At 42.0% G+C, this 20859-nt stretch overlaps 1 protein-coding gene across 1 annotated transcript in view; it reads left to right on the forward strand.

Annotated features, from left to right (window-relative positions):
- The window catches only part of SLC22A23 (solute carrier family 22 member 23), a 109722-nt gene that overhangs the window by 19013 nt on the left and 69850 nt on the right, over positions 1-20859 (forward strand). The window contains 1 exon segment of the mRNA XM_053952189.1: positions 4733-4887. Coding sequence (XP_053808164.1) covers positions 4733-4887 — 155 coding nt within the window.

Raw genomic sequence — 20859 nt, forward strand, 5'->3', positions numbered from 1 at the left:
ACGCTGACTTATGTGCTGCTAGTACTGGGGTATTAAACTTAAAACGAGTAGATCGCAATTCCTTGAATTGAGGCAGTTAAAGCATTATTGGATACCCCAATGATGCTGAGGATTCAGCTTTAATTTAAAAAGGTGGTCTTGTACTGCAGAAGCGGGGGAAAAATTTACATGGATGACTCAAATAATTTCAGTGGAAACTTGAAGCATCTGAAGCAATAGCTCTACAGTGCTGTCCCAGTCACTCCTGTGCCTTCCAGCACAGTTGCCAGTGTTGGTGCTTTTAATGGCCCCAAGTTAACTCTTTTGCTATTCATTAAAACAGGAAAAGAAGAAGAGTTGCCTTTTAGGGAAATCTTATAAAACCTCTGCAACTTGACAGCCAGTTGGGAGAGAAAAGGCCCTTGCAGCACTGCAGTAATTTGGATCAAGCATTCCTAGCAAAATTGCATCTGAATTCCTGAATAGTCACTGAAAATTTTTGGGCAAGAGACAAATCATGACTTTTCGGTGAAGTAGGGAACGTGCATGAAATACAGTTGAATCTGATTAAAATACCACAGTAAAACGGGGCTCTAAGAACCCATAGAAAGTATAGAGGGGAAATGAATGAGGGATCTTGCTTGGCTTTCCTAAAATGGAATCAGTGTGGAGAAAGCAGACTTATTACCAAGTTAGGAAAGTGCTGCTATAATTGACAAATAAGCCACAAATAAGTGAACAACTTGTTGCCTAAGGCACTGGCTTGGAGAGAGAACTGCAGTAAGCGGATTTAATAGCTCTCTGCCACCAAAAGGAGCATCCTGTGCTTCCATCCATTTCTGTCCCCAGTGTGTACTTTGTGCTGCCACATGAGCTTGTTGGACCCCTCTGCAAGCTGCTTAGCTGAGCTAATGCAGCATAAAATTACCCTGATTTTCAAATATCTAGAAATGTCTAGTGAATTTAAGAGAATTGGTTTCCAGCTGTGGTGCAAAGCTGAAAAAGCAGCTTGTTGGCTGGAGGGAACAGTGACCCTTTTGTGGATGACTAGAATGGACGTGGTTTGCTGCCACCAAAATTGGTCCTCATACTCCTATTTGGTCCACATTGCCAGCTGATGCACCTGACAGAGCAGGACTTCTGTGCTCAATAGTTTTTTTTTGCTTAGCAGTAGCATTTGGGGCTGGTAAAAGAAGACCTAAATGGAATTTACTTTGCTGTTTAATCACAGCTTGAATTTCTGCTAAGGTGTGGGTTGTGTAAAGGGATGGATACATAGGGGCTGTACCGATTGTACCTGGTAGAAAGAGAAAATTAAGGAAAAAGGATGTCAGTCCCAAGCAAGAGCCAGGGAGATTAAACAGTAATGCTTAAAAAGTGTTATAAAATTTCAAAATCTGCTTTCATTTCACTTATATACCACTCTCCAGTACAGATAATTAGAAGATGTTTTGGGGGTTTTGTGCCATTAGAGGCTTTGCTTTTCCTCTTTGAAAGTAGCTTTTAAAGCTGAATGAGGCCAAGCCATAGAGTGTATTAAGGCAATTTGCTAAGTAAACTGAGTGCTCCGTGTTCAAAACACAGTAGGTGTGCACACTGGGACAGCTCTGTGTGGAAAATCTATAGGAGGAAGGTCTGCAAACATGCTCAGCTGTGGGAAGGCCAGCTGTGTCCAATGCCTGAATAAGTTACTTGTTCCACAGGCAAAGAGTGCTGCTGGCAATTCTGCCTGCTCTGGACAGAGCCTGTTGAGGTTTGTGTGGAAAGTTTCCTCCTGGAGCAGGTAGGCATGGTGTTCATGTAGCACCAAGGCAGTAGGTCTGTACCTCTCATTGCCCTGTAGTGCCCCTGCTTTGTACCTACTTTGATGCTATTTGGAGCCTTTGAGTAGTTCCAGTCCCAAAGGCAAGACAGAGGCTGCAAAGAATGGCATGGGAAGAGCAATTTGATCAGCTGCGAGAGCAAAGCTTGCTTATCTCAGGGTGGTAAGTTACATTCAGAGGAGTATGGGAAGAGCAGGTCTTGTCCTCAGCCCATTCACTCTCCTCCTGCAGCAACATTGACATTAGGAATATCTTTTTGATGTATTTGCTTATCATACCGTGTAGGGGCTGCAGATTCTTCAAAGGCCCGGGATTTCTTGTATCCCTGGTTATTTACCTGTGCAGGCAGCATTTAGCATTTGATCTAGATAACAGCATGCAGTGTAGGTTGAGACTTCTGTGATAATCTCTCTCTGGAACAGTTTGTATGGCAGCAGATAGCATCCTGGGGCTGTTTTACCAAGGAAATTGTGTATGGTTTAATTTCTCACAAGCATTTCCATGTACTGTTAGACAGAATTCTGTCTGCATATAAAAGGCTTTTTTAAAAGGCTCTAAGACACCATCCTGTCAAAACACTGCTGGATCACCAAATATATGGCTTATAGCTGCCCTGGAGCTTTGGATTTTTGAGAAATGTGCTGCATGCCTTGGTGAAAGAAGATGACTAGTTTTGTGCTTGTGGGGAAATGCCTCTTATCAGAGGGCTTTTCTGGCCTCAGTTGATTTTTAAGGGCTCACGAGGCTCTTGGATTTTGTAAATTTTTTTCATTAGCAGCAACTATTCATTTCTGTAACTTGTATAATGGTAGAAGAAATTCTGTGTCCTAATGTTGGGTAACCTTGAGTACAGGGGGTGGGAGGAGGGGCAGAAGGGAACTGAAGTATGCTAAGCATGAGGTCTTTTTCAATCAACATCAGGGAATGGCAGGTCAGGCTTGTGATGAGAATTAAGTTCCTAATTCTGAGTGTTTGCATAATGCCTTTCATCTGCAAAACACTTCCACAAATACTAATCGGTATGAATTACAGCTTGGCATAACAAAAATGGGACTGCAAAAGTCTGTGCAGATAGATGATAACACAAAGTTCATAGGCTTTTTTTCTGTATTTGAGGTTTTACATGAGGTATTTCCCCTCCCTGCCCAAGTGCTATGTTCCATAAATACAAAACCTGAAGCACAGATAGCAGTCACTCCCCATGCCCAGCATGTCCCCAGTATGTTGTGGATCACAGAGCCAAGGATATGGTGTTCCCACCCTCAGCCCCACTGCAGCTCATCTTCCAGGGTGCTGTGCTTGCAACCTGATGGAGAGCAGCCTGCTTTGACCTTGCTTTCTCCAGCTTGCATGTTGGTTCTGTTTTAAAAGCTTTGAATGTCTAATGCCAACAAGTTAAATCTTTGAGGGGCCTCACAGATGATACTATAGCTGAAAATAATAATAAACCTGTTTTCATGCAAGCAGCCTTGATAATACTTTCTTAGGTGTGACTTTGAAAAAGCCTGAATGATGACTGGTGCACTCTTCCAGTTCCCAAAAATGCAAAAAATTATAATGATGTCTCTTTTTCAGCCCTTCACTCCTTACTTTATTTTAAGTACTGCAAAATCTGGAGTTCTAATTGTGAATGCATATGTATAATGTATTTTATAACTGCTGGTGACAATCTGCTGAAATAATTGAATAGAAATGCTACAGCATGTGAAACTGGACTGAGTTGTGAGATTTAAATGCTCTTTATTGTGCTGACATTCAACCTGATGGCTGGCTTGCAGCTGACAGTCTGCTTTGAATGGGTCTGTGAAAGCTGCCTACGAAAAGCAAGTTCATGTATTCTTTGTGAAAATGGCATATGGAGCTGACTAAAAGGGATCCTCAGTTCCACTGGAAAACTTGTGGGAGGTGACAAGTTGAAAAATTTTGGAAATCTCCACATAATGATCCAATTCTTGCTTAAAAATAGCCATGCGCTCTGGTGCTTCATATCATTCTCCTTGCTCAGAAAGAGGGGAGAGAAAAGGGAATTATAAACACTAAACATGTGAATAAGAGAAGTTAAAAAAGTCATGTTCCTTGGACATGAAAGAGCCAAACTCTGCAGCAGTTGCCCCCACATTCAGTGGTAGCATAACTCTTCCTCCTCATCAGCACTGTACCAATACACACAACTACAGGTTGCAGCTGCAAAGGAGGGCTGCAAGTCCTCTGCCCCTGTTGCCTGTAATGGTTTTTGAAGTGGTTTATTCCTCACCCTACCCTCCAGTCAGGCTGGTTTTGTAGGTCTCTCCAATGGCTATGGGGATACAATGGGAGGGACTTGGAGCTCACAATTTTCCTGAGAGTGTTATTATCAACTCGCTAAGGCTCAGTGAAGTGACCTGAGCCCTGTTTTGTGTTCAGTCCATGTTTGTTAGGCTCCTCCTTGACAAATGAGACCAAGAAAAGTAGTTTCTTGAGCTGGATGCTCTTGTAGATGAGTCTGAAAAGTACATGTCTCTTGGGAAGAGGAGACCTCTGCAGCTAAAAATATATTATGCCATGCAGTATATAATACCATATATCCTTCTGTGCTACTACAAAAAACTCTGAGAAGTTGATTTTCATCTCCAAAGGTCTCATTTATGGCCTTACAGTAGTTCCTAGATGCTTCCTTGTTTATCTTTACTGTTTTGAAAATGCTGGTTAAATCAAGCACCAATACAATGTGCTGCTTTATCCTTTCTGAGATGGACTTGTCAATGCAAAGCTGGCAGAGAAATCTGGGATTTAGTAAGAAAAAAATAGAGAAGAATGAACAAACATAAAAAATGGGTGGCAATATTTGGAAGGGATTGCCTGACTTGCCTGACTCTTTGCCAGTTTTAATGATCCAGCATTATGTCCATCCTGGCTTTTAACACTGTTTCTCCATACTTCCTTATTTTTAGGGTTGGTCGACGGCCTGTACTGCTCTTCTCTGTCATATTCATTTTGATATTTGGACTGACTGTGGCACTCTCAGTGAATGTGACCATGTTCAGCACACTCAGGTTTTTCGAGGGATTTTGCCTGGCTGGAATAGTCCTCTCCCTGTACGCACTGCGTGAGTATTCCTTCACTGCCCATACAAACGGGTTTTTATCGAGAATGTGGTTTGCTGTTCTCTGGCTTCCTGCTTTTGTTCAAACAGATCAAACCAGAATCATATTGATTGCAAAAGCTTTAGCCCGAATTTTGCTAAGGAGGATTGTGCAGCTGCCTCTTTAGGTTACTGCAAAGCAGTCTGTGAAGCTGTCTCAGAGTTCAGTTTAAAAGTTATAAGGTGGTTTGGGTTTGTCTGTTGTTTTTTAAACCTAGAAGTTACCTGGGTCATAGCCATAATGTGTAATGGGAGTAGATTTCACCCTGCAGTATTGAGCTCAGTGGGAGACTGACCACTCTGGCTGCCTCTAGCAGTTTGTACTCTGGCACTTTTTCAGAACTTTCTCTATAACTTGCAGAAATATCCCGTGTCCCTGCCTCAGGATTGTAAAGTTACAGCAAAAGTGTATTAGAAGAACGTGAAGTCCTTTTATCAACTCCTTTTTATTTTTTTGGTTGCGTAATTTTGGGTTTTTGTTTGGGCGGCGTTGTTGTTGTTGTCTGCTTCATGAGGGGGGAAAAAAAATCTCTGAGAGAAACTTGAGGGAAAGCTTGTAAGAAACATCTACATTCTCCCATCTGGGGTGACTAGTAAATTTGTGGCCAGAGCATTTGAAAACCCCCTCTGGAGGCCTTGCCTTTGGAGGTGTATCCACGATGCCACCAGCCTAATCTGTGTCCCTTGGATATGTTCCAGGGAGCATCTTCTGCTTCCTTGGCTGTTTGTAATTAACAGGTAGCACCACACCAACCAAAGAAAACACAAAATTTTCTCCTCTTTATTATGGCTCTGGAAAAGTATTATCTAATTATAGCCTGGAAGTTGCTGTACAGATGTTCATAAAATTTTATTTACTTCCTATTGTGGATGGTATCTAACCCATCAAGATTTAGTATCCTTACTTTGCACAGAGTATTTTGTAGTATTAAGTTTCACAGTTTTTGTTTTCTTTTTGGTCTGTGCCATGGGGAGAGAGGCCTGACTGCAACAGACAAGAGTTTGTTCTGTATTGCACTTCGTTGTTATACCTGACATGGTACCCTAGATACATTATTTTTTAATTCTCTTGCCTTTGCTCTTGTAATCTCTAGTGAGAATCTTATACCAAAAAATGAAACTACCACTGAAGACACACTTGACACTTTTATTGGGAAGTAATATAACCTGTGTGGCTTCCATGGGAGGGGGCTTCAGCAATTACCAGTGTGATGTTCAGCTGGACAATAGGCTTGTCAGGATTTTTCACAGCCCAGTTGCAACACGTTAGTTTTTCTTACTTGATGATGGTCTTTCACTTGGAGTGAAAGAGTGTATGTGTTGCTTTAGACCAGACAATAGCTTGTCAGCCCAGGCTTTCATTCAGAAAATGGCATATTCTGGTTGCTTCATGCACTACTTGGTCCAGAGCAATTATTTGAGTCTGCTATTTTATCCCCACCCCCTCTAAAATTCAAGTGTCTGCTATAACCACTACTGTCTGGATAGACAATGCCGAAACAGAGCTAGTAGGTGTTAGGAGAGATCCGTGTGAAATTAGCTGCAGGCTGAACATCAGCACACTTCTGTGGAGATGAGAAAATGTGAAAGATGCAGCACCTGTATCTCTGGTAAATCCCCTGGCCTTCTGTCTCAAGAGATGAGGGGAGCGAGTTTTTACTGTATTAAGTAATTTAAACAAAAAAGAAGTTGTCGCCATGCTATAGAGTACTCGGAGAGAAGTAATCCCTAAAGTCTCAAGAGAATGGGAGTTGTAGGGTTTTCTGTTTGGTGGTGGTTTAGATTTTAGTCCTCATAAAATCTGTTAGGCTTCCTCTCAGTCTTTACTTACTATCTTTTCTGCCGGAATCAGAAAAGTGTGTGGAGTATTCTTATGATTCATAGCTTCTCTTCCCTTTCCCTTAATGACCTTGATTTCTTCCCCTGGAGATTTGTTGCCCCTGAGCTCCCAGCTGGCTGCCCTGAACAGAACAATGGAAAGTGGAAAGTTTGACCTGTTAGTGGCAGCCATTAGCCAAAATTTCCAAAGCTACTGTGCAGAAGAAAAGTGCATAGGCTTGCATAGCCTGCAAAGGTAATTAGTCTGCCTCTGGGATCCTTTTACACTGTGTTGAGCTTGCTAGTTGTGCTTGGATTTATGGCCTGCCTGGGGGAAATTGTAAATAACAGTTCAGGATGCTTTGGGAGTGAGAAGAACACCAAAGTGCTGTCTTTAAAACAGAGAGCTGCCAAGATTGAGTTGCCTTCACCATCCAAACCACACTCTTCTTTGTAACCTAGTGCTGTTTTCCGAGCTGTGTGCTCCAAGGTGCAGAGTGTGCCAGGGATGAGCCCTGCCTTCCATGAAGGGACAGCACGGAGCCGCTGTGCTCCTCTGCGCGCTTTCCTCGGTGCTGTGCTGAGCTCACTTCTTGTGGCCTCCAAGTACAGCCTCTTCTTGCTTGGAGCTGCTCAGGCCTTATGTGAAGGAGCCACCTTGGGATGTTGATTTGTTAAACTGAATTTTTTTCCTGCAGCTGCCATAGTTTTGTTGGAAGAGGTGTTTCAGGTGAAATTTTTAGTGAAGGTGCAGGAAGAGACAGGCTTTGTGCAGGTGATGGTGCTTGCTGTGAGGGAGGGAAGCAGAGGAGCAATGAGCCCAGGACTTTCACCTCCTGCCTGCTGTGGGTCCTTGCATCATCCAGGAGAATGAAATGCAGCAGATCCTATTCCACTAAGCAAACACATTCAGCTTTGAAAGGCTTTTCTTTCATGCTGATGTGGAACAGGAGGAGCATTTATTGTCTTCCAGAAGTGTTTTCCTAGCTGGAAATGGGTTTTCCTACCAATCTTCATGGGATCCTGTGCTTCTCAGCAGTTAGCACACATCTTGTATGGTCAGGGAGGGTACAGTGTCTCCCAGTATGCCACACTCAGCAGCAATGTGATGCACAGAGCTGGAACAGCCTGCTGTGGTATGCTGGGTGGGTCCCCTACTCTCCTTACTTAGCTGATTTCTGCAGTAATGGGCCACCTCTTGTTGGAGGAGGGTGCTGGGACCAGTGGCAAAATCTCCTGGAGAGAGAAATGGTGACGGGATGAAAAGGAGTGCTCTGGCCATGGTGGCTGGAAGGGCATGTATGGCCTGCCCAGCAGCTAAACGTAGAAGAGAGTATAGATTGGAGACTGGAGGAAGAGAGGTTAAGAGAAGGCAGGGGAAAAACTCTTTTTTTTTCTCAGAGTGCCTTCTGTTTGGTATTTGTTGCTGTGTGCATATCCAGAGAGGAAGGATGAGCACTCTGCCCCTGTTAGCTCAGCACGGATGGATGCACCATGCCACAGCCTGCTGCCCAGCCCAAGGACAGGAGGTTTGAGTTTACCCATTGTGGGGAAAGCCCTAAGATGGCCCTGAGAGGAATTGTCCTTTGGACAGGCTGAGAGGGAGAGGAAGAGGTGTGGGGGCCCTGAGCAGGGTCACGGGTGCCTGAGTAATGCCTTTGCTGGTATCTGTGGATTTGCAGCAGCAGGCAAGGCGTGCCAGTCTTACTGCAGATAGCTCTGCTTGCTGTTGCAACTCACGTGGGACCAAGTACACTCAGCAAATGTGGAAGTCATGGGAGAGAGCAAATCTGATTACTTTGAGGGTGGGGAGGGCGTTTCATCTGGGTCACTTTTGTCTCACTGGGTCATTGCCTTGGCCCTGACCATAGAGCAGCCTTTTCCTGGGTGCTTGTGGGGAAGGGCAGATGCCTTGGCTGGCTCAGCACAGCTCCCTTCCTTAGGGCTCGTTGCCATCAGCTGACACCAGAACTCTCATGGCTGAGGGCAGGAGTTCCCCCTTCAGCCCTCTCTTCTCAGATGCTGCTGCCCAAGTCAGGCTGGTGCCAGCCTTTGCCTGAGCCCTCTGCCAGGCAAGCCATCCACCTTCCCTCTGGAGACCACCAAGCGTGTCGTTGTCATTAGATTGTGCCCTCTGCTCTTGTCCCCTGCTTCCTCTGGGAGATCTACTGGCCACAATGCTGCCTGGGCCTGGGGGATACAGTGGAACTGGTGGCTCACACTGGGCAGGGCCATTAAATGAATTAAGGGAAAAAAGCCTTCCCTTCCAGTTCTTGTCCTATGCTGTATCTGTTTCATGGTCAAGTTCCCTGCTTTTGTCACTTTCTGGAGCCGAAGTATTTGGTATTAATTAAACTATTTAAGGGGAAGAAGAGGAAGGGAAGAGATATTTTTCAGGCAAATGCTCCTGGCAGGTTTAAAGATCTTCCCATTAAAGTGCTGTCACTAATGACTGTACCTGAGCTCAGGCAGCACAAGCCGATTTGCACACAATTGCAGGCTGTTCAGCAGTTTCATGGGTGACTGAGCTACAGATTATGCTGCAAAATTAGAAAGTCTAGACTTGAATGAACTGGTAAATAAACTCTAGAAATAGCTTTGCTGGAAAGAAGACGACATCTAAGGTTGGAGCAAGGAAGCAGGGGTGTCCCTCCAATGCATAGTTGGCAGAATGAGTGGGCATGTTTCTTCTCTCTCACTGTTGGGAGAAAAAAGGTAGAAACACTTTTGAAAATCATAGGTTGTGTTTCAAAAGCCTGTGGAAGCTTGGCAAAGGCTTTCAGTTAGGATGTCCAGCTGTGATGTATCTTTCTCATTTATAGCTAGGTCAGTCTAACCTGTTACTCCTGTAAATTGCAGTGATCTGAGAGGCTAAATGTGGCTTCTTAAGATTTTTTTTTTAATGTGTGTCCTGGAAAGCTAGAGCAGAGTGCTAGAAAGTTTGCTGCTGGCTGAAGAATAAGCAAGTGCCAAAATGGAGCTGCTCTGAGTGCTGGGCTGTAGTGATGTCAGATTTGTAAAATAATTTTGCCTCCAGTCAGGTGTTAATAGAACGGGTGAGATTTATGCTTTTTTCTTTTTCTCCTTTATTTTTCAAAAGTGTATAGGCTCTGAAATCCTGAAGCATTCCAAGTTTATAATTGATTTAATTCTCCATTTTCTTCTCATGACTCTTCGGTAGCAAGCATGGCCGTGGCAAGGCAGGTGAAGCACTGGAAACAGCAGGCTCTGAAGCTATTCTGTGTAATCTGAACTGGCTCAATAAATAACCCTGCAAAGCATTCCCAAATTGTAGGATGTGGAAAATATCTAATTCCTTTCCAGTGCATTGACATGTGAGTTAGCTCTGCAGTAACGTGGAGTTCTCTCCACTGACAGGTCTGTGATAAGATCAAGGTTGTTAAGCCACCTACCTTCTGTTTATGTAACCAGCCTTCCTTTGTCTGAGTCACTTGATGCAGATCTGGTAGGAGTGCTCTCAGAGGGATCCGCTGAACGAAAAATGTTAACTGGTTCACCTTAAAGTGACCATTAATTGTTAAATGATACAGAACCACTTTGTTTATATAGCCACCACAGGCTGTTCTATCATTGAGCCGGGATGTAATTTTCTGGAAACAGCACTGCTACAATTTTTGATAGCTTTGTGGGAGAACTGTTAAAAAAAAGTAGTATGCTGTAGGAGCTCTCCGCTGCTCAAAAAAAGTTCTATGCATGTCTTTTATCAAGTGCCTGGGGGCTCAATTTATGCAAGAGTGGAAAAGATTATTGGAATTACAGTACTCTCCTTATAAGTATAAATCTTCCTGTTCTATGTTGCTTCCCTCACTATAGTCAGATCACAACTCATAGTGGTCTGTCTCTTTTTCCTCAGTACTTCTGCTGAATTTCCTTCCCTTTTCTGATGGTCAGAGTAGGTAGGTAGGTGCCCTTTTGAAGGACACAATGTCTGCCATTAGGGCACATGGACCCTCATCCTTATTTTAACTCCTACACAATGTCTTCTGGAGCAGAGGTGCCCTTGAAGCATTGCTAATATATTGTCCTGAATCCTTGAAAAAGTGTACCATTGAAGGCAGCCCACTTGAAATTAATTTATACCAAGTCTTCAAGTATGCCAGAGGAGAATAAAAGTAGGCTCTTTGTAAAGCTCCTTGGAAGGTTAGAAGATGTTTGCTTGATGCAGGTATTGCAGCAAATATAATTTTAATCAATTTTTCCATTTCAGTTGCTGAAAATCTTGTATGTTGTCAATGTGACAAAAAGCCTAAGGAATTAATTTTATTTGAGGTACTTTTTGTATGACTGGTCAATTGTGAATGCAATTAAGATGGAACACTGCAGTTGTTGCACTTGTGATTATGACAACCAGATGAGATTAGAGTACACTTGCAATTTCCCCAGCTCAGAACACAGCTTGCATTTTTACCATTTAAAGTGTCTGTCATTTAATTGTTCCAGAGCAGCTCTAACACTCCAGGTATGCTCAGTCTGCAAAATCTTACCTTCTGTCATGCAAATATGTAACTGTTCAGAACTGTAAGGAACTTTTAGGAATTTTTTTAATTGGTGTTTTTTTTATTCTGAACAATGTCAAATAGATTCATAAGTCTGTTGCACAGCTGAAAGCTTGCTGCCACTAAAAGGAAATGAGAGGGGCTTTTCTCTTCCTCCTCCAAATTCCTTTGCATTGTCTCAGCTGCTCATAGAACGAATGACTTTAGACTATAAGGGAATGTTTAAAATAAATAGTTAAATCCAAAAAGTTGCCTTTGACTTGCAACTCTTTGACTCAGCTGGTGTTATAGCCTCACTGTAAGAATAAATTGTGAAGTGTCTGTTCCCTCTGCTGGTTTGTTGGGTGTTTTCCCTCTTGCTGTAAGACAGCTGCTAAATAGCTTTTTCTTGCTACATAGATCCAAGCTCATGTTCTGTGTTGTGTAGGGTGGCTGGTAGTAAAAGCTTCCTGTAATACATGTGCACACATCCATGCAGGCCATGTCCAAGTGACTTTGGTTTTTTAAATCTTGTTAATTTCTCCTAGCAGGAAGCTAAATTTTTTGCAGAGAGTATCAGAGAGAAGTTGTACATATGAAGCCCATTGTGCTGAGACTGTTGGCTTACTGAGTCTTAGTTGCCCTGTTCCTCATCTGTGTCCCAGCACTTGGCAGCACTTGAAAACAGGATGGGCTAGTGTTGGAAATGAGATGAGCAGTGACGTTCTCAGGAGTTGAACTTAAGACAGGCAGCATTCATGGCTGGATTTGTTTTTCCCCCAGATGCTTCTTCGAGTGAGGGCACAGACATACACGCATTTTTTTGTGTGTGCGTGTGCCAACTTTCTGCTGCAGAAGGAAGGACGCATAGGCTCATAAATCACCTAGGAATGAACAGTGCTTTACTTCCCTTTCCTGCATATCCCTACAGGTTAGCTTGTCAGGAAAACAAGCCAAGTTATAGCAACAGGATGTGCATAGAGGAAAAGCTGTGTCTATGTAGAAGGTACATATAGAAGTTATCTGTAGCAACTTTGAATGTTCAAGTCCAGCAACAAATGTCAGTGCACAAATTCACATAAATATTTATGTGCCTTTCAAGAGGAACCATAATTAAACAAGGCTACCCAAATTCCCATTCCTAGTCACGCAGACATGACTCCTATTTTCTCACTTACAAATAATATAACCCTGTGGGATTTTTACTAGTTCAAGTTAATTAAATTTCACTCAAAGCATGAAATATGCAGGCAGTGCTCATTGCAGTAATTCTACAAGTGTGTATTATTTAGTCAGATACAATAAGAAGTTCACTTTTGTTTTAATTCTTCATTTTATTTGTTGACAGTGTACAGAATTTAATCATACACACCATCCCAGTTCTCATATCACTCATTTTTCTTTTTTTTTACAGAAAACTCCTTGATGTAGCATTGTGAATGAATTTGTTCATAAGTTATATCCTGCAATTATTGATGGACCTAAAAGTATGAGCTATGTTTTTGTCTTTTGAGAACATCTGGTCCCTTCTTAAGTAACTTGTACAGACACTTTTTGTAGTTTTTAGAGATAAGTTGAGACCTAAGTGCTTGCTAATATCTTGGAAACTTGTTTGTTCACATTCTTTGAATTCTGGGGTTGGTACGAATTGTGAGAGAAGAAATCAGTTTACTGAAGTTTAATGAATGATGTGCAAATTTTTGCACTACACCAGTTTTGGATATATAAGCTGTATGTCTGGTTTAGTCATGTACACATTCAGTATGGAAACTTCCAACTTTTCTTGTGACAATTATTGAATTTAGGCCTGGTAAAAAAACCCCAGATAGTATACTAGAGAAAAAGGGTGTTTGAAGAAGGTTCAGTGGCTTGGAAAAATAGCTGTCCCTTGATGTAGTGCCTGTGCTGAACTGTGGAAGAAAGCACAATCCAGTACTTGCATCAGAAATTTTAGATCCATGTTCTTGCACCTCTCCGGGTGATATCCTCAGCTCCTGGATGTCCCAGCATTTCTCTCTACCTGGCTTGTGCTTGTAGGAATTCTTAGCAGGCTAACAATTCTTGTGGCCACTCCTTCCTTTCTGCCCTGGTCCCATGGCAGAGACCACCCTCTTGTGCAGCGATGCCTCAGCCCTCTCCCTTGCAGTCAGGATTTAAGTGCAAATGCATCTCCATCAGTGGCTTAGCTCACATAATCATTGTACTAGGTTAAGGACATACATTTCATTCTGCTGTTGTTTATTCTCTGAGGAGAATAATCTCTGGCAGAAGCAGCAGGGGAGAGCAGTGTTTGCGCATGCCTCGGCTGGGCTAGGGCCGGAGAAGTGCCGTGGTGCAGTGGAGGAGGGCAAGCTCTGCTGGAGCATTGTGCATTGGAACTGTGATTTTATTAAAAATGCAGACTGGAGAACCTGTGTGTGCTGGTACTAAGACATAGGTAGGTTACTTTATGTTGCTCTTATCCAGACACTTGAGATTAATTCCATGGGGAAATGAGGAGGGCATTTTCTCTATGAAGCAATGAGTTCAACAGATATTTAAGCACCAGAGCTGTTGTCCAACATAAATAAATAAACGGATCCCTAGAGTTTTCTGCTTGATGTGAAACTGCTGTCCAGAAGGAAAAAAGTGTCAGCCTGCCAGCTCTTCAGGGACTTTTTCCAGTTCCACTGTTGCTTTCACTCAGATTTCAGTCGTGTACTTGGAGACACTGTAGCTGTCTCCTGGATATGGAGCACTCGATAAACAGAAGAAAGTAAAGTAACAAAAAAAGCACAGGAAGCAGAATCAATAATGTGGTGAGGCAAAAAGCAATATAAGGGAAGAATTTCTGTGGAGTTTTATACTATTATTATAACAAACAAAAATGGATTGAAGACAGGAAGGAAAAATAAGAGCAACTTAAAGATTCTGTAATACTGGAAGTAGCTTATGTGGTGAAATTGCAACCAGTGATCCTAATAACATCCCATTTTTGTTTCATTTATAACTTTGACTTTGAAAGGTTTGGTTGGGGTTCTTTGCCTAGAACTTGACTGACTTGTTTTTCAATGCAAAAAGCCAAATCTGTCTCTCTAGGAAGCTTGAGGAAAATTAATTAAAGAGCTTTTGAATTATACATCCATTAAAAATGACTCTGCTTTGAAAGCTAAATAAATAAATAAAACTGTCAGTGTTTGTCATCTGTTGAAAAAAAATTGTTTCTCTTGTGTCTGTACAACGGAGAAACCCAATTACTGAAGTCCAATGCTTTGGAATTTGGGCAGGAGAAGCTTTGATTACATCAACCTTGACTGTACTCATATTAGTCTTTCCAGGTGTCACATGTGAGTTTAGTATAATGAATCAGCCGTTGTCCCATTCTGTCCAATCAGTTGTCCCATTCTGCTTAATTTTTTTCTTTAGTGTCTGTGCAAGTCTGGAAGAAAATATCCAAAATCCAGTCTGCATCTTGCAAACCTTTAACCTGATGGATTTGACTTTTTCAGGAGACAGACTTCATCCTTTTTAACTGAGTGTAATATTTCAATAACAAAGCATTCATGCAGGTGCCTTTCCTCCCATCCTGACCTTTTCTTTAATGGTGGTCTTTCCCTGAGGATAGGTGTTTCATGTGGGTCTAAGGTTAGTAACACATGCCAAAGATTAGAAGAATAGCTAATGCATGACCCAAAAAGGAAAAATAAATAAAGACAGACTATACAGTATATACCACAACTGCCTCCTCTCTCATGCTGTGATAAAAGACAATGTGGCAGATCTTTTTCTAAAATAAGAAATCTGCTCCAAACCAATGAAGAATAAGAGCAGCAATTAAAGATTTTGTGTCCTAGTTGTTTTGGAAACAAAAAGATGGCCAGACAAAGCTGGCACCACATCATGCTGGCATGTGTGAATGTGAGTAGCACTGTTGCCTCGGTTCTGTCCTTTGCTGGGATTCTGGCAGGGAAGTTTTTAGTACCTGCTGGGACTTGCATTGGGCATACCAGTGCTTTTTCCTGCCAGGAGAGCTTTGGATTTGACTTCTGACTAGGATACTTTTATTTGCCTATAATCTCTATCCCTCCTTCGGGCCTGAAGCATGTCCTGCTTGCCCAGCGCTGCTCAGGTGACAGCCAGTAGCTGCAGTGTGGTTCTGCCCATGGCAGTGCGGTGCAGGTGGAATACCTCGCAGGAGTGGCCTTCTGGGAGAAATAACCCACCTGCCAGTCCAAGCAGGACAAGGCCTTTTGTTTATGTGTCTGATCCTTTCTGCAGTTAAAATCTCTAAATGACAGTGCAGGAGGAACAGGCTGGAGCTGTTCCCCTGCAGGAGAATCTGGCAGCTGCTCAGGGACAGCCTAAGTTGACCTGGCTCTGCCCATCCTTCCCTGGCTGGTGCTCCCACCTATTGCTGGTCCTACAGTGAACTGATTCAACAGTGTAAACAAGCAGAAAGCTGTTGATTTGGTTGTTTCATTCGGTTTTAAGTCAGTTTTCCCCTGGTCTTTCTCCTCACAAAAGCTCACTGCAGGGTGGAATAAGCCTAGGCAGACAAAGGTGGAGAGAGGGTGCCTGGGGAGTCAAGGAGAGAGGAGGGACTGCAAGGGCCATGGTATAAATTTGCCTTGCCATAATGCCCCTGTAGAAGCAGTTTAAGAGCCCTTGCAGTTTGCTTGAAGTGCAAATGATTCAATTCTTGCAAGTTGACTGCAGCAACCTCGGGTCAGGAAATTCCCTTGGTGTAAACAGATTAGTCTGCTGCAAGTCATGGTGAAGCTTGACTTAATTCAGTGTGGGTCATTCTCAAATGTGGAATTTAAAACTTTTTTCTCGCAGGCTTTTTAAAGATTAGACAGTGTTTAATTGCATCTTGGCAAAGACAGCAGGTCTAATACATTGAGAAACATATGTCTTAGGTTGATTCTTCCTTTCAGGATAGCTGTCTTTGAACTAGTAGCAGATGGAAGTCCTTCTACCTTTTCTAGGCACTGACTAAATTCGAGAAGAGCAGATAAACTGGCAGCAGAGAAAAGCAATTCTTAAAAATAATTTACAGAGATCTGTATGGCTTTAACTTTATTTATTTAAGCTTTCACAGTGAGAAGCCTGGCTTTGGATTTATTGAAAACTTCTGAAGCTCAGTTGGAGAACCAAATATGATCAGTTACGAGATCCTAGTTACGAGATTTCCACTTTTCTGGCTGGCTTTTCTTAGCAACATCCAAATTAGAGAATAAATAAAACCCTTCAGTCTGCCGATGACAACAAAAAATCTGTAATTCCAACTAAAACATCTTGATCATGAACTTGGCAGTGCTAACCTTGAAGAGCAGAAAAGTAAACCATCAATCAGATATTTCAGTACTGTAAAGAATTGCTTTGAAAAGGTCATTTTGTTGCTGTCCCATCAGTTTTACTCAGTAAATTTCACCCTTCAATGAGACTAAATTTTATTTTTTGGCTTTGGGATAATAAAGGTTAGGTCTTGAACTGGGGGGCCAAGATGATGAAATATGTTTTCTGTGCTGAATTATCTGTCAAGCTCCTACAACCTTGGTCCTTTAATCAGAACATTTTCAAAATCTTTGGGATTGTCAAAGCATGTGGGTGTTCTTGTTTGTTTGGTTTGGTTTTGGGTTTTGTGGTTTCAGGGTTTTGTTGTTTTCTTTTGTTTTTTAATTTACTATTTCTGCTTTCTGAATTAATTTTTGATTGCTGATTAGGTGGCTGCTTGAGAATGTCTGCCTACAGTATGCCCATTTCTATTTTTAAATGTACTGTGTGAAGTAGGAAATACAAAAGGAAGTTTCTGGATTTATGTGTTTAGGCTTCAGCTGTGTCTCCTGTTTGTTTTGTTATAAATGGCAGTACTGAAAACTGTACTCACTGAAAAGTGAGTTTCACTTTCTCAACAGTAGAATGAAATAGTGCTTATTTTTTGGAGAAGACATCTATGAGAAAGGTACACTACAACATTTGTTATAATATATTAGGAGTCTTCACTAAGATTTATGTGAAAACAAGTTTTTCCTGATGATTCTGAATTGGAATACCGGTCTGCAAAATGTTATGCATAATTCTAATTTCAAACAGAATTTTAGTGACTTAAATTACAGCTACTACTGCAAGAAGGCTAAATGCCAAAGCAAACAATATTTAAGCTGATTTTTTTAATATACTGCATGGCAGTTACACTTGTACAATGTGTAATTGGTATGAAATGGTATTTTTGAAATGTAAACCTTGAGACAATTTCAAGACAGGCCTTCAGTGTAAAATTCATTAGGTTTAATTTCACTTAACTGTAAATATAAAATTATCACATATTTGAGTAACCTAAACATACAATTTGTTGGAACTTCCATTTTCTGTTTGTTCTGCAAACTGGTGAATGAGGACAGGAATAGGATGTGGTTGGCAAAGCCATTCCATGTTGTCTGTACCTGGAGATCTTGGCAGCAGCACAGGTACCTCTGAATCAGCCTAATCCTGCCCTGGCACAGGTACCTGTGGAGAGAGGGGTTGTCAGTGTGATGTGAGTCTGGGGGCCAGCAGAGCTGCTGCCTAGGTGGTCATTTGCCCCTTCCTCAGAGTAGTGGTGCTCCCCTGAAGGTCTTCAAGGAAAAGTCTTACTGCATGGGAACTGTGCTGCAACTGTGATCTGTGATGCAACTGTGATCCTGTTATGATACTGATGCTCAGTAATGAATTGATATAGCTGTTAACAGGATATTCCTGTTAATGTGGTTACCATGCAGGAGAAATGTGGTTGCATTAAGGTAACTGCACCTTAACTCCCAAGCTGGTAGAATCCCAGCAGCTGCTGATGCAGGGAGGAGCAGCCCTGCTCACCTGCATTCCACTCTGCATCTGCTTCCTCTCTGCTGGCTTAGTTCAGCCACATAATCCAGTCAACAAATTAAGAAAAATTCAATTTGCTGAGCTGATTTTCTGCTCTTTTGTTGAAATATCATTTGGAGAGCAAACATATGCAAATGTTGGAGGTAAATGCCAAGTGAGGTGAGAATGCTGGAAGGTGGACTTTTGTGACAGAGTGACAAACTGCATCCTGGCCAGCATTATCTCCTGAAGCTAAATCTGAAAACTGAACAAAGCATAGCCATATATTACAGCTCTCAAAAAACACTGCCAGTGTCAGAATTTTCTGCCACATGCCAATTTGGCTGGTTTTGTAGCTGCACTTAAAATCAACTGCACAAGGTGATGTGGCTTAAACAAAATAAATCAAAAATACTTCTCAAAATCTTACTCCCACCACTCTTCATTTCTCTGCTCTGTGTTTTTGACAGATCCACCCCAGGATTATTGTGTGTTTGCAACAGCAGTGGAATTGGTGCAGATAAGGGAACCATAACCAGTAGTGTGCTCTTTCCTGCTCATACCACAACGTCTCTGTGTTCAGGATGAAATGTATTTAGATGAGTTTCTTGTGTACTGCACAGTACACTTCAGATGGAGCACAGTCAAAAGGGAAAAAATCAGAGCACCCCTCTGTGAGGAAAATTGAATTCTTGAAGTGTAAAATTTTCTAATGGCATCACACAACCTTGTCTGACATGGCTACAGTCTTTGAACCCCCATTAAAGGAATGGTGCATGTATGGATTGCAGCTGAGCCGGCCACCCTCCCATGAAAAGGTCAGGGAGAGGAAGAGACTCACTCAACTGCTTTTAGTGGCAAGTTGTGGCATTTTTTCATTTGGAATTCTGGAATACTACGAGCAGACCTACCAAAGGCAGATGAGTGAGTGAATGGCAGCAAACTGGTCAAAGACACATGATGAAGCACTAAAAGAAAAGTAAAGCGTATGGGAGTATGTGTCTTAGAGGAGGGGAAGATTGCCTAAAAATAAATATATGTAAATAAAAATTTATATATATGCACACGTGTATGTATACGTATGCACATATACACACACATTTCTTCTTTGAAAACTGTATTGTAATAGAAATTTTCTACAGAAAATATTTGGCTTCTTTGACATCTCCCTGTGTTGGAGAAACCTTGGATGTTTTGTTTTGGGTCACATTTAATATCTTTGGTCTCTGGAGATAATGTGTTACTTTCAAATGTGATAATGTGTTACTTTTAAATGCTATGTGTGTTTTATTCCTCATTTCTGGATTCCTGGATTATGTTTTCATTGCAGATTCTTTCCTTGCTAAACTAGTCTGTTGTATCATGGGAATCTTTAAGCAACATGGACAGGTTTGGTGAAAGCAGATGTCAAAATATTAAAATTTCTCCTGGGATAGAAACTCCTCATCCCACACAGATAGCATGTATAATCTATTGTTGGCATAGCCTCCCACGCAATTCCTTTGCCTGTCTTCCTCTTCATCAAGTTCTTAGTGACCAGAGACCGGCTTTCAGAAAACACTGTAATCCAGAATGGCCTGGAACAGGCACATGGTCTGACTCTGGGGGATGCCCTGTACAGGGCTGTGTTGGGCTCGATCCTGTGTGTCACTTCCAGCTCAGTATGTTGTCTGATTTGATACTAGTGTGTAGTGTGGACATTTGGTGGGAGCGGCAGTTGCTCCCCAGATCTGCAGACATTACTCCTGGTGTCCTGCACACTGCTGGAATTCACTGAAACAAATTCCCAAGTACTGGCGTCTGTGTTTTCTTCATTTCTATTGCATCCTTTTTGTGGGAGCTGGAAACATTTAGTCTTTTTCTGTACCTTATCCCCTTAAGACAATGTGGTGAAAAAGCACAGTGTAAGCTTAGTTATTCATGTGATGATAAAATTTATATGAGATCAGGCGGTCAATTAACAAGCAGTAAACACAGGCTTTTTAATTCTAGAACACTTGAGTGCTTGGTTCCTTTTGTAATGTTAATGCATTGCATGTGACATAAGAGGAGACTTTTGTGTATGTGCATGATCTCTTAGGCTTTGGAGTGATGAAAATTGCTTACGGTGGCACCAAGCACATCAAGCATCTTCACTGTGAACCTGGAGCCTGTGACATTAACGCCTTGGCAAACTGTCCACTGTCACTTGTGTTGCCTCAAGCACCTTGGGGCTGCTCCTGGAGCTGTGGTGAGGGACACAGAGGGAGCTAGCCATGCTTCTGGGAATGCCTGCTTTCCAGATAACTGCAAAAGTTGGGCTGGCACCCCGAAATTGTGTGTAAAGATGCGCGCAGTGCAGTACCTGGCCAGCGGGTACACAGGCATTTGTGACACAGGAATATTTCCTTGTATGGTAGCCACAGACTAAATGGAATGTGGCTAGAAGGCACAGGGAACACGTGGGTGGGTTGTGGAGGTGGTGTTTTGACCACTAGTCCAGACTGGTCTGTCTTATGCTTTCCTAAAGCAGCATAAATTTCTGCTTTCCGGTTTACGTTAGCAAAGGATCACATAAATTGTGCACGTGTGGATGTTCTGTCATAAAATCATAATTAAAAAAACACAACAGCAAAATCAACAGCAAAGTCCTGTGTTCTCTGTTAATGCTTTTAACATTCTAACTCGTAATTTCCAAGTTAGAATGTAAAATTGAATTATTTCTCAGCTTAGGAAAGTTTTCTTGTTTAAAAAGAAAGAGGAAAAAAAGGTGAAGTCCCAAACGATGCTATTGCCTTTAAGTGTTGGTATGGAAAAAGAT

Source organism: Vidua chalybeata, chromosome 1 (assembly GCF_026979565.1).
Source record: "Vidua chalybeata isolate OUT-0048 chromosome 1, bVidCha1 merged haplotype, whole genome shotgun sequence".
Classification (NCBI taxonomy): domain Eukaryota; kingdom Metazoa; phylum Chordata; class Aves; order Passeriformes; family Viduidae; genus Vidua; species Vidua chalybeata.